The sequence below is a fragment of the Neoarius graeffei genome, chromosome 10, assembly GCF_027579695.1.
Source record: "Neoarius graeffei isolate fNeoGra1 chromosome 10, fNeoGra1.pri, whole genome shotgun sequence".
NCBI lineage: Eukaryota > Metazoa > Chordata > Actinopteri > Siluriformes > Ariidae > Neoarius > Neoarius graeffei.
Genome location: NC_083578.1, coordinates 9,540,906 through 9,555,366, shown reverse-complemented (window position 1 = coordinate 9,555,366; position 14,461 = coordinate 9,540,906). Strand labels below are relative to the sequence as shown.

Here is a 14,461-nt window from a genome sequence, read left to right as displayed (position 1 = left end):
GGATCAGGACACTCCAAAATAAATCCTGTATTGTTTTTACCCGAGTAAATAGGAGTTTCTGGGCTTTTTGTACGCGTCTTTGAGAAGGTTGCTAGGACACTACAAGCTTTAGTATCGGTGTAAACAAACTACAGCCGCTTGATTCTCAATCCTCCCTGCTCTTCTCTTCCAGCAGGCATCACAGATTTTACCCACAAACCTATTTATTCAGCCTGCTGCTCTTGCTCTCACTCTGTGCACACACACACACACACACACACTAAATATGACAAAATAAAGGCTTGTTCTTAATTTACCCATAAATGTATTTATCCCACTTAAAACGTATACAGCAAACCAGCTACTGGATTTGGGACACTACAACATCCTGAACTATTTAGTATTTGGCTTCAAACTTGAAAAAAAATGGGCCGTAGGCCAGTGGTTGAGAAGTACTGCTTTAATCCACGCCCCTTTCGGAATTGTTTGAGCTGATACCTATTCCCCATAGCTGGTATGCATCATCTTGTTTCAGTACATTTTATTTCCTAATGCAGGGCGTCAACCACGTGTTAGTCGGTTTACAAACTGCTCGCTCAGCAGCCAGTTCGGAAAAGTCACGTGAGGTCACGCGTGGGTCAGAGGTTGTGACCACGGAGCCACAGCAAACATGATCGAACGAAGACTCCTAAATCAAGACAAAAAAACCCCAATGATTTTAAGGAAGTATCTGACATTGTCAGAGTCAAAACAGCCTTCTGCAGACTTCTCGTGCAGTGGGAAAAAAAAAATGCACTGCTGTGTGTTCCACATGTAGAAGAACTATCGAGGAGCCGACGGGGACAACCTCGAACTTCAATCGTCATTTGATGAGACTCCACCCAGCGAAGGAAGTGACGTGCTATGTTCATTGCTCTGTTGATAGTGGGCGGGGCTTGCTTGCTGAGCGATGAACTAGCTAGTGTTAACCCTCTCTCATGTTATTTGCCCTGTTCTGGGTGCGATTTGCTGGGGGGGGGGGGATCATCCCCTCCTCTGGTTTATATCTCTGCTGAAAAAAAATCCTCGGGGACAACCCCGTCAATAAAACAAACAAACCAAAAAAAAAAAGTTGACATGACAGGCATGTTGTGACACAGTTTTCTATGGTCTACATTGCACTCACTTTCAAAATGACCCGAAGTGGCAGCTTTGATGTTCATGAACGTCCCCAGCAAATAGATACATTGTAGATTATAACATCTTTGCGTTCTCATAGAACGCAAAGATATTATCTACAATGTATCAATGTATCTGCAGGGATGCAAACAGCGCACCTTTTGGCGGACGCTGCCTTTTTCACGGCCGATTTTTTTTTTTTAGGGGGGCGTTGGAGTGTCTGATTATAGTTTCAAAGTAAATTCTGTATTAAAATTACTAAATAAGCAAATCCGTTACAGTCCATGAAACAGGAAGTATAAGGATGAGAAAAAAAAACAGTTTAAATCGGAAAGCTGCGCACAATGTGAACTGCGCCATCAGAGCAAACTGTTCATTTAGTATTCATGTATTTTAGTGATTTTCGAGTCACTGTCCATTTAATCCGGAGGGAGAGAAACATCACAGCAACGTGACAAGCAATGCGAACTTTGTTGTGTGTTCGTGTATTTAGTCAGAGATAGGAAGATGAATTTACTGTACTATCTCTGGTTTAGTGTTCGTTTTCATTTAGTGTTATTCATTTGATATCATCGGATGTTATTGAGCTGTTAGCCTATTGTTACCTTAATTTTGTGACCTTTCATGATTTAAAAAAAAAAAAAATTCCCCCTTTCTGTTTTTTTGACAAATCGCACCCTGGCCCTGTTGATAGTGGGCGGGGCTTGCTGAGCGATGAACAAGCTTTTTATCTGTAGCCTGTTAACTAAAATGGCGCAGTCGAGCAGGAACGTTAGCCCAACACAGTAGCAGAGGTGGGTGGAGTCTGGAACAAATCAATAAAGAAAAAGCAGCATCCATTTCTGCTTCTTTTTCATTTTTCAAATTTTCATTCCCATTTCCTGTAATCCCGTGCATGAATAAACTATTCTCTCTTTCCCCCCAAACTGTCACTCATCAGCACTCAGTATTCAGAACAAATGAAGCACACACACGAGTTCACTGTGTAACACATTTTTAAAATAAAATTTCAGGATCAAGGAATAAAATCAAACCAGTCGCTACATTTAGGATTCACGAAGCCTGGTCCAGGAGTAACGCACTCTGTACCCGACTCGATATATTCAGCATAACCATATATTTATTATAAAGTCTCTCACTAAAACTGTTGTAGTTTTATTTTGAGATTGACATCAAACAGGAAGCAAAATGTTAGAAAAATACATCATGGGAGGGGAAAAACAAACAAACAAAAGTTCTAGCTAACAAAGTAGCTATTCTAAAAATTTTCAAAAAAAAAAAAAGACAGGAAAAAAATTTCACTTAAATAAAAATGTAACAAAAATGGTGCGTTTGGCAGCATGGTATTATATAACAGTTACGTTTAACATTTTACGTGTGATCTTTACAAGCACTATTTTTATGCTTTTACAAATACATGTATTTAAAAAAAAACAACAACAAAAAAAAAAGATAGAAACCACCAAAGAGAGAAACACTTCAGATAGACAATAGTATTCTATTCTTCAGATAGATTCTCCTTCAAAATAACTGAAGGGATTTTATCTTTGAATCGTCCTCCGAGTGACCATCTTACTGAGACCCCTCACGACCTTTCACCTCAAACAGAAGGCTTCTGGATCATCATCACAATAAAGTCTTGAGATCTGTTAGATCCAATTACCAAAAAAAATAAAAATAAAAAAAGGCCAGTAATTAGCAGCCGTGTGAAGGTCACAAAGTGCGAGGTCTGAGCATGAAGGTCCGTCTGAGTCATATTCAGCATTCGAGGACACCAAAAAAAAAAAAAATCAAGAAGGTGAAGGGGGCGGGGCAGGGCGGGGGGCACATGGTGGACATGTGGTGCTCAGATGGACACAGGAACACGCTTCTGTTTTACACCAGAAAATGTTTCACGCTCTAAACAGGGCGAGGCATCATTGTAGTGTCATGTTTAACCCCGCCCACAAAAAAAATATCACTGCAAAACCAGTAAATAAATAAATTTTAAAAAATGCCCTTCGCAAAAAGTGAAAGCATCCTGAAAAATATGCAGCAGGTTACGAACCAAGAAATTTGGCGAGCAGATAGTTTTCAAGAAATAACTGCTTTCAGAAAATCAGGAAAAATAAATAAATAATTATTCTCAATGCAATTTGGAGATGAAACAATATGTTAAAAATCTTACTGATAAACATACTTTAAATCTGAACTTTTTTTGGGGGGGGGCATCACATTTTGCTAATGTTTAAAACTTGATTTGTATGAAAAGTTAAAACGACTGTAGAGTTCAGATTAAAAACGGGATTCGGGTTTCTTTTAACATCTTCATTTATCCCAAAACTATTTTCTGTGTTTTGGGGTCCCCCTCCCCCCACTGAAGTAACGCAAAACTAACAGTGGTGTCCATGGAGATATTTTTAAACCGGTATGGATTTGATTAATTTGAACCAAAATTAAATGACTAATTTGGGGGGGGGGGGGAATTAAAGTCCTGATCTTTGGGATTTGGCACGTTGAAGGGATTAAACAGCGGGATTTCATCATGGAAATGTTGCTGATTGTTAAGTTTACTCGGGTAAAAAGTACAAATCTCTTAATGATGCTCAGTTACAGCAAAAATAAGAGCAGCTTCAGTCATTTCCACCTGTGCTTGAGAAGTTACAGAAAATGAGTTGGGTTTTTTTTCATTTTAAATATGCTCAAGAATTGGGATTTAGGTGAAGATAGAGAGATATTATAATTCTAAGAATGGGAGGAGGGAATGACGACGAACAAAGACGATGATGAAGACGAGAAAGAAGACAACAGTGAAGGAGGAGACAAACAGAAGATGAGATTCTAAAAATTAATATAGTTTAATTAAATTTTTCCCCCTCTTCAGCATTAAAATGTTTAAATTTAAAAAGACAGATCACCGAATTCAACTTTGGGGGGGGGGGGGGGGGGGGGACCCAAGCCCCTGACATTTTATCACCGAAATCTCAGGTATTGTGATGTGACCTGTACGTCCTATCACTCGCCCCTACTGTTGATAAACACATCGTGAAAAAAATATCCAAATAAATCCACATACATGTTTCAAGATGCAGTCCCTTTCTTAGGTCTTTTTGTTTTGCAGTGATCTTTTATATTCAGTACTGTAGCTCACTTGGCCAGACTTATGGTAAACAGCAGGTTCGAACTTTACTCAGTTTCCTGCACAGAGTCTGTTAAAGTCCTGAACATTGGCACAGAGATCAGCTGTGGAAACGTAAAACCATCTCGGAGCCGCACCAACGAGACATCCAGAGTCGAGCTGAAGTTTAAGCTGAGAATCCGTTTGAGCTGAAGTTTGAACTTTAAACATCGTTCTTTTAATCCGGCTCTTCTATTGCTTTAAGGAAGAACGTTACAGTTAAAGACCTGCTTCAGTAGCTGATGAGATGAGACCATACAAAACAAAAAACAAAACAAAAAAAACCACAAAAAAGGTCCTCAAAGAAGAAAAATCGCTGGTTAAGGTAATGGATTCTGATTGGCTGGTTAAGATGAAAGCTTTTAATTCCTGATGTTTATCATCAAGTTCGCAACCTTAATTAAAACTCGAATTACCAAAATCCTCGATCAGCTTCAAACTCTGGGGAATTTCATCCCTGTTGGTGCGACTCCACAAACTTGAGTAAAAACCGTTCAGTGAACCAAAACTCCACGTTCAAAGCAAGATGTCGCTTCAAAAGTTGGAAAAAACACATCGTTTAAAACAAAAAACAAGCCACAAAAACAGCATGCCCAGTGAATTATACGTTTATCCAGCAGTGCGAAAGAAGCTCTGAAATCAACCCATGTGGAATGACCTTTTTCATGAAGCACCAGTTCAGCTCTGTCACAAACAAACGTCCTGCTGAATAATCTCTCGCTGACAAATTTCCGTCCAGAGCATTGCGTTTCTTTTCTTGGTTGATTTCGGTGACATCTTCTGTCTACGTGGAATTTTTCAGCCTACGTTTGGATGAGCAAAAATAAATAAATAAATACACAAACATGCTTGTCTATGTGGCTGGAAAGTGATGCAGTTAACTCGAGTCATGTTTTGACTTTTTTTGGTAGGTTAGTTAATAACGAGCAAACGTTCAGGTGGTGCGGTGCAGTTCGGTTTGGTTCCGCCTCATGCTTTGATGAGACAAAGCCACGCCGTCGGTCTTGTTAAGCTGCTTGTACGAGGCTGTTGGTCTGTTAGACACCACAGCAGCTCCAGGATTTTACAGGACAGGCACCAAAAAACAAACAAACAAAAAAAAAAAAACCCACACCCAACCCAACCCACAAACCCAAGTCAAGCTGACTTTGAAATCCGAACAAGCACCACTTGTATGAACATGATGGACTTTGTGTAAAGAAAAGAAGCTACATAACAGGGAAAAAAAATGGCAAAACGAATAACAGTGTGAAAACCAAAACCAATCAGGCAAGAGGAGCAGATTATACACAGCGTCAAGGCTCCGAATAGTCACTAAAACTGGCACCTTTCAACAGATCATCGTCAGATCAGGACTTCCGAGGGTCCTTCAAAAAGTTCTCAGCCTCACCCAGAAACCATCACAGGAGAAAGATTGTTCTTGCGTCATTTTTCCAACGTCATCTCCTTTAACTTCACTGCACTTGGTTCAGTGATGTTCAAGCTTTGCCGTCCCTTCATGGAAGAAGGAAGGTTGCATCTTGAGCCTCCAGATCTTCCTCAACAGCATGGATGACTTCATCATTCTGAAAATGGAGACCACGCGAGTGATTTCAGTTTGGCAGATTTTAGATAAAAAGGTCAGATGGTGCCAGGTCGGGTGAGGAAAAGGTGCACGGGGCAACAGTTCAAAAAGTCACGTTTGGCTGCTCCTGCTCCGCCCCCTGTACTGTGTGGACGAGCGCATTGTCCTGGAGCAACATCACGCTAGCTTGAAGCTTTCCTTCCTCTCCTTTTTTTCTTCGATTGCTTCTTTCATTTGAGGTTTTGTGGACAGTGATGTAAGGCGTCAGAGTGTACAGTTGCACCCCAAAATGGGAGTCAATTACACCTTGTTTTCAGGTGAGGCCGAGAACTTTTTGAAGTACCCTCATACAGTATGTTGTGGTTTCGTTTTGTTTAGGAGAGGGGACGCATCATACCTTTGTAGTCAATCAACCAAGATACATGTTTGGTGTCTGATGTTTGTTCTTTCCTGGTTTAGGTCACAGCATGACTTCCTGTTATCTACAAACTTGAACAGAATTTCGTTACAATGGAACATTACCAGTGACCATCAATAACCAACTTTGCTCCCTTAGCTTTCTCCTCATGAAGTTAAAATAAAAGTTACGAAGAAAATACGACACACTAACTCCCAAGACTTGCAGCGTACCATTAGGGGTAACAACGGCTTGTCACTGGGGCAGTACCCTAGTCTAAGGTACTTTTTTGTACCCTTTACATACTAATAGGGAACATACATGGACCTTTTTGGCCCTATAAAAGGTCCACATAGTTACCTTGAGGTCCAGTTATGAGCCCTAGGGGGTACATTAGTGTAGATTGTACCATGGGGGACAGAAATGGAATTCTACTGTATTGGACTCCGCTGTGTCTGAGTGTGGGGTGTGAATATTTTTTGTATTTTTCTAAATAATTTTGATGGACATTATTTATTCCTGTTGAATTCGTGGTCATCAAACAAGCAGCTGATTCAAAATTGGAAAGAAAAAAAAACCCCACCCACAACTCTGTAAGTCATGATTGCGTTTCAGTGTAACACGGATGCAACACAGTGATGAAGGTGAAATGCCATGCAGTGGAAAATAGCATTCACTCTTTATAAAGCGCTCCTCTCCTGATGCAAGAGCAATGCTATAGATAACAAAATAACGGCTTTGCTTTTCAATCTGGAATGTTTTCCACAGGTTCCAATATACATTCTGCTTGGTATTTCACGAATTTAAGCAGCAGATCTGAGCCTGTCTGGACAGGAAAGAAAGATTCGATGTCCATTATTTGCAAGTTAACGTTCATCTCATCTGGCTGGAAAGAAAAACAGCCACTAAACACGCCTTAGCTGTTCACATACATTTAGAGTAAATACACCATACTGTAGGTTTCCTTTCATGGCCCGCCCTCTTTCTCATGCAAAAAAAACAAAAAAACAAAAAAACTAAATTTAAACTTCAACCTGCACTTTATACAGAACTATTAAGAGTTGGGAATGAAACACCAGCGATCCGGGCACAGACAGAAGAGAGGCGAAGCAGAGAGGGGTTTGGGTCAGAGGACATGCTCAAGGCTCATAGTCTCGGTTTATCTCGGGGTAGAAGACTGAACTCTTGCATAATCAGATAAAATTACAACTATTTTGCATTTAGCAAGGAACTGGGTTTTAGCAGAATTTGTTTGGAGGAAAAAAAAAAAAAAACCAAAAATGCATACAATTTCAGAGATAGCTCAACTGTAGCTGATCAGAAAATTCTCATGTAAAACGAATATCCTGATCTACGACATCTGGGGTTCGTCGCGTGCGAGGACACACTGTGCATCCGTACAAGTGCTAAAACAAACGACGTGTATTGCGTAAAGTCTAATCTAAAACAGGCAAGACATCGAAACTGCATTTCTCAGCGCAGAGCAAGTTGGATGAAGAAAAAGAACACGACGTTGTGTGTTTTCTGTTTCCTGACGAGTCGATTTCCATCTTGGTCTATGAGACGTCCTGATATCATCATATCAGCGCCCCCTGGTGGAATGTTTCCATGACGTCTACATCTCAAACCAAACACTTTGTAGTGTCTGGTCATGCAACATTATAATGCAGATCAAAAAGGTGTGTGTGTGTGTGTGTGTGTGTGTGTGTGTGTGTGTGTGTGTGTGTGTGTACACGAGCTCATCGAGGGCTTTAAAAACAGCATGACAATAAGTGCAGGGAAAACACAAACACACACTTGGCACTACACTCTGCTTTCTCCTAACTCCGTCCTCACAGCCACGCCCTCCTCTCCTCGCACGCTGCCCCGCCCCCGACAGACTCCAGCCAGTCGGTTCCACTGGTAGCCACTGAATGTGGGGCTGATGGGCAGGTACTGGAAAACGTGGTGTTGCTGCAGGAAGTCCATGCCAAACGGCAGGTCGTAGGATCGCATCCCTTTCAGCTCAGAGGCACCGGAAAAGGAGCCGCGCTTCAGTTTACGGATTCCTCGTTCCTCCGGAGTGCCTGCGTGTGCACACACACACACACGAGCATGTAGAACCTATGTCGTGTTATACACATGGAAGAGAACGGTCACACTGAACACAGAACCCACTCACCAGGAATAGTGTTGTCCAAAATGAAGGCCACGGAACCTCCAACGAACATGGCCGTGGTGAGGAGAACGTTCAGCACCTGGTCGATCTCCACGATTCCTGTGCAAGAGGGAAAGAGGTCTTTCAATGTCAAGAAATCAGAATTAAAAGTTTAAAAAAAAAGAGCAGAATTAATAATTTGTAAAATACAGTAGTTTGAGTTTAAGTATCTTTAGCAGTCCAATGGCTTATTTTTACACAATCAAGAAATCAAAGATTGTGAGCGTGTGTGCCCGCGCACCGGTGACGAGAGGGTTCCCCCTCAGGTAGTTGGGGAGGACCAGACCGAAGAAGATGGAGAAGCCGAGGACGAAGAGATTGCGTGAGGAGTTGAGATCGATGAACTGCAGGTTGGACAAGCCCACGGCCGTGATCATGCCGAAGAGAGTGCAGAAGAGCGCGCCGAGCACGGGGTCCGGGAGAGACGCAAACAGAGCGCTGAACTTCCCCACAGTGCCGAGCAGCAGCATCAGCACCGCTCCGTACTGTATCACCCGCCTACTGCCCACCTGCACCAATCACACCACACACACACACACGTGTCAGCCAATCACAAACATCCTCTCTGTACTCATTCACTTCCCACTCATCACAGCGCTCCGATACCTTCGTGATCCCCAGGACACCGATGTTTGGACTGGAAGATGTGGAGCCGTTTCCTGTGCCGAACAAACCGTCCAGCACACAGGACAGGCCTTCGACAAAAATCCCCCTGACACAGAAAATGAGAAAAAACAGACCATGGAACAGTGTAAAATAAACAAGCAATTATAATTAAGAGCAACGACAGAAAATACCAATATTAAAAAAAAAAAAAAAAAAAAAAAAAAAACCATATATAGAAAGAAAGGCAGAAGGTTTCTCTTCATCCTTTGTTTTCCCTCCACAAAACATCCCATCTGCTCGGGGGGGTGGGGGTGGGGTTAAAAAATAAAAAACCCACTCAATAGCTATCCTATACACACACGTTCTATCAGGCTTCCCCCCCCCACTAATGATGTCATTTAACAGAAGATAAATACATAAATAGCTAAATAAAAAATAAAATTTAAAAAAAAATAAAATGGGCACATAAGTGCCCTTCACCCTCAACAAATATATGCTGTACATGTGGAAATGGCTCAATCCTAAATACTTTACAGTCCAAGGACAATAGTGTGTGTTGTACCTGTTTATAGCATGTACGGGAGGAGGCGGGGCACCAGACAGCCGCGCACAGGCGTAATAATCTCCGATAGACTCGATGATGCTGGCGACTACGGCACTCATCATCCCGATCACCCCAGCTGCAGTTACAACCGGCATCCCCCACTGAACTACAACCAAAAACAACAATAACTCCACTCCTCTGATGTTCACCCGGGTTCCATCATCAACTACAGAGCTGGATCTAATACACTGTATAATGTACACAGTTTAACCCCAAACCCCCCCAATTCTGAAGTGACAAAATGGTTTAGGTTCATTTGTGTAAATTCTACATTTGCTACAATACTCTGACTAACTCCACCTTTAAAGGAACAGTCCACCGTACTTCCATAATGAAATATGTTCTTCTCTGAATTGAGACGAGCTGATGCGTACCTGTCCGAGCTTTGTGCGACCTCCCAGTCAGTCAGACGCGCTGTTACTCCTGTTAGCAATGTAGCTAGGCTCAGTATGGCCAATGGTATTTTTTGGGGCTGAAGTTAGATGCGACCAGACTCTTCCATGTTGTTCCTGTTCACATAGGTTTATATGACCAGTGACATGAAACAAAGTTCAGTTACACAAATTGAAACGTGGCGATTTTCTATGCTATGGAAAGTCCGCACTATAATGACAGGCGTACTAACACCTTCTGTGCGCTTCAACAGCGCATTGATACCTTCACTCCTGTTTTTTTTTTTCTCTCCCCCGCCCCCCCCAACTTCCGTCAATACAACCAACGTGACCACCAAGACAAGTAGCCTGCACTCCTTGGAACACAGTCTAGTCAGGGGGGTGGGGGAGAGGGGGAAAACAGGAGTGAAGGTATCAATGCGCTGCCGAAGCGCGCAGAAGGTGTTAGTACGCCTGTCATTATAGTGCAGACTTTCCATAGCATAGAAAATCGCTACGTTTCAATTTGTGTAACTGAACTTGTTTCATATCACTGGTCATATAAACCTATGTAAACAGGAAAAACGCGGAAGAGTTTGGTCGCATCTAACTACAGCCCCAAAAAATACCATTGGCCATACTGAGCCTAGCTACATTGCTAACAGGAGTAACAGCGCGTCTGACTGACTGGGAGGTCGCACAAAGCTCGGAGAGGTACGGATCAGCTCGTCTCAATTCAGAGAAGAACATATTTCATTATGGAAGTACGGTGGACTGTTCCTTTAAACCTTTGGAGGTGGGGCTGAGGAGACTGAATGATACTAAATGAGATGAAAGGACAACTGCACCATCACTGTAACTCCAAGGGGGTGGGGGGGTCTGGTGTAAGCAGAGAATTGTTTGAATACAAAAAATGTATATTATTTACCAGCTGGGAGGTCCGTATGGTGAAATACCGTGACCGAGGTCTTGAAAGTACTGAGTGAGGCCCTCTGGGCCGAGGTCAGTATTCAAGGCCGAGGTCACGGTATTTCACCATACGGACCGACCTTAAGCTGGTAAATAATATATTTATTTTTTTCTTTACCAAATTCTAACAGAAAACGAGAGCGCCCGAAAGGGAAAACCGAGCCGAGCCGCCATTTTGAATCCTCATTCACGGCTGTAATGCAAATGGCTTCCTCCTCGGCATACAAGTGCACTTCCATGGCAGGGAAAAAAAAAACTACACTTTGCCGCCTATGTAGTCCCCTATTTATACAAATAGGAGTCATTCAGGATTCAGCCATGTTTTTGCTCGGCGTTAGCAACAGTTAGAGGTTTTTAGCTTTCTCCTGAAATGTTTTCTTTTATTTCTTCTTCCTCAGGGTAGTAAAACTCGCTTTCGCTGTGAACACTGTCGTTATCGCTATCCATGCTGGAAAATTAATGCTATTCTCCTGAGAAATGCTGGCAAAAATTTATAAGAGTTTTGATAATCTTAAAAAAAAAAAAAAAAAAAAAAAAATGTTGACAAAAATGCTACTGTTTGTTGTTGTGAACGAGTGAGTCGCCAGAGATCCATAACCAGGGTCCGTGCCGTAGGATACGGACCTGCTCGCCAGCCAATCAGAGCGCAAGATTTGATGGAAACCGCACCGGGGAAAAAAAATTAAAATAAAAAAATATAAAAATATACACAAATATGTATGTACTGGTTTCTTTTTTGCTCTAACCTAGATGTTTTTATGGCAGACATGCGCACACACAATTTATATATAATATATTTACACACACTCACAGGGGTAGGGAACTTTAAACCACGGAGCGGCTGCCAGGATGCCCTGCCTGGCGTCTGTGCGGGCGTAATAACCGTACTGATCCCTCTGTGGAGGGAACACGTCCGTCACAGTGAAGATAAAACATAGGAACCAGGAGACCAGGATCGCCATGATGATCTACACACACACACACACACACACACACACACACACACACAGAGAGAGAGAGAGAGAAAGATACAGACAGACAAAGATGACAGAACACACAGAGAGAGAGAGAGAGAGAGAGAGAGAGAGAGAGAGAGAGATATGAGTTGCATATCACACTTGTTACTCAGAACACATACATAAATAAACGACAAACAGCGCAACATCACCACACTCAATCTCACAAAAACCCCCTCTTACACACGAGCGCCGTCAGAACCCCACGGTTTAAATCCTGTCTAAACATTTACATTTCATTTAAAGAACTGTTCTTTTTATCCGTTTAGAGTTACATTCAATGTTGTGGGACGCCTGCGAAAAAAGCAGCAGCTATAAACACTCGTCTCTTCATCAGAACACTCTCTTTCCCCACCTCATAAAGTAAATAAGAATTCCACTCGTCATATTACTGAGAACACAAACTCCTCCTTCCTGAAGGCCGCCACCTCCTCCTGTAAGCCAATCATCATTTCCTTACAGAAATCTCTACAAGTCCCAGTGAATGAGCCGTTACTATAGAAACGGCCTTCCGAGTTGGTGGTATAAAAAAAATTAAAAATCAACACTTAATTCTTCTTCTGACCAATCCGAATCGAGAATGCGGTACTGCATACGTGTCTACAGATACCTAATGACGATAAAACCCTCGTCTCTGGAAAGCGAGCCTGCAGTGTAACTGCATGACAAGTTCAGAATCATCACAGAGCCTGGCGCAGGTGTGAGCGACGCCACGCCGATGCCAAACAGCTCATCAAACGTTCATCTGCCATCTGGTGCCACCAGGCTGCTAACAATGACCGTAATCCTGTAACGAGACGCCGGATGGAGCTTATTTACAGCGGGGACACACTCGAGTGCCATCAGGAAGCCGATCGAGGAGTTAATTTTCAGTTCCTCACACCAGCCGGCTGGGTTTATTAAGGAAACGAAGCTACTTTAGGTCACACGTTTGTCTCTCGGAGGTTCTTGGAGGTATTAAGGAAGGCTCTCGGTATATTTATCCAGTGTGACATGGCCTGCTTTGAAAAACAAGTAATGGAGTCCAAATATCGTATGCTTTGTCCACAACATGCACGCTTTATGTTTAAGAGTATGGCTTTTAGTTACCAAAAAAATAAATTTATATTTACACAGAATACTTTTTAATATGCCATCAGAGAGACAGACAGACAAAGACAGACAGACAGAGAGAGAGAGAATGGCAGAAGTACTCACAGGGAACATCTTGAAGAGCTGGAGGCGGTAGGAGGTCCAGCCTTTCTTGGCTTTGTAGATGGGAAGTGGCAGCTGCACGTTGCGAGCGTACTGAGAAAACAGCAGCACCAGAAAGATTGTCCTGGGGAAGAGAAAAAACACACACACACACACACACACTTAGATGCCAAAAAATATCCAACATGCCACTGATGCAACATGATCACAACACAGAGCTCATTTTCTACCACAGTGTTGTCGAATTCTCACTTCTGACTGGTCGGACTCAAGCGTTACAAGCGTCAGATAATTTTCTAAGCAGCTGTAAACGAGCCTGATCACAGGTTTATATCAAATGTACTTGTTCTCGTTTCTATGGTAACAGTGTACGATGGGTGGGCCATGTAATCTACAACTAATCATACACATTTAAAAAAAAAAAAAAAATTTTTTTAAATAAATAAAAAGTCCCATTAGCTAGCAAAGAAGCGTGTAATAAATCGACAACGCAATGCTGACGATTCTTTAACAGTTACAGAAGGAGTCTCCAGTGTCAGTACGATGTGGGTTCTTTGGAACATGACTTCTCTTCTTAATTTCAAGCCAGCACAAATGTCTAGAGCTTCTAGAACGTTAAAGCGATTAACCAGGAAATTTTGAAAATGACTGGGTTATGAAATGTCATCGTCATACGTGAATATAATATAAGCTGTTCTAGACGGAAAAAAAAAAATGAAGTAGACTTTAGCTGGAAAAAAAAAAAAAACACAAAAAACACGAGTTGTAACATCAGCCTGCTGGGTCGTTTCCCCGGGCGCGGCTGGACTGGATTAGCCAGATACATTGGATGGATGGATTAGGAGACGAAAACAAGGATGGCGCTGCATGACATAGGATTCTGCACATCTTCCTCATTCTGTCCTGGATCTGAGATGTTTGTCCAAGTGGCTTCATGAAGTAAAGCGAGAAAACTTGACTCCTCGAAAAAGCTGCAAATTGTGTAGTGAGCATTTTACAGAAGATTGTGGATTTGTGGAGGACTTGGATGGGGGAGAAAATCACGAGGAAGTGAGACACGAGGCAGAAACGACAACTGAAGCCAGACGCGATCCCGACTTTATTTCACCACAAAACAGTGACAGCACACCGTCACGCGGTGTGGAAGATAAGCAGGTAAATAAATAAATAAAAATAAATTATATATATTAGTGCTGTCAAAAATGTCGCGTTATTAACGTGTTAACTTGACTCAATTTTAATGGCGATA

The 14,461-nt window shown here is 42.1% G+C and overlaps 1 protein-coding gene across 2 annotated transcripts in view; it reads right to left on the bottom strand.

Annotated features, from left to right (window-relative positions):
* Positions 1–2,417: 2,417 nt before the first annotated feature.
* slc23a2 (solute carrier family 23 member 2) overlaps positions 2,418–14,461 on the bottom strand; it is an 82,827-nt gene continuing 70,783 nt past the window's right edge. Inside the window, exons 9-16 of one of the 2 annotated variants that reach the window (XM_060931239.1) lie at positions 13,216–13,336; positions 11,814–11,970; positions 9,621–9,768; positions 9,059–9,164; positions 8,694–8,961; positions 8,417–8,512; positions 8,053–8,321; positions 2,418–5,097 (exon numbers count right to left, since the gene is read on the bottom strand). In XM_060931239.1, the coding sequence (XP_060787222.1) occupies positions 8,059–8,321; positions 8,417–8,512; positions 8,694–8,961; positions 9,059–9,164; positions 9,621–9,768; positions 11,814–11,970; positions 13,216–13,336 (1,159 nt within the window). In that variant the 3' untranslated portion in view covers positions 2,418–5,097; positions 8,053–8,058. Of the gene's footprint in view, positions 5,098–5,441; positions 8,322–8,416; positions 8,513–8,693; positions 8,962–9,058; positions 9,165–9,620; positions 9,769–11,813; positions 11,971–13,215; positions 13,337–14,461 lie in introns of those variants that run through there. The other variant, XM_060931238.1, reaches the window with a different exon arrangement.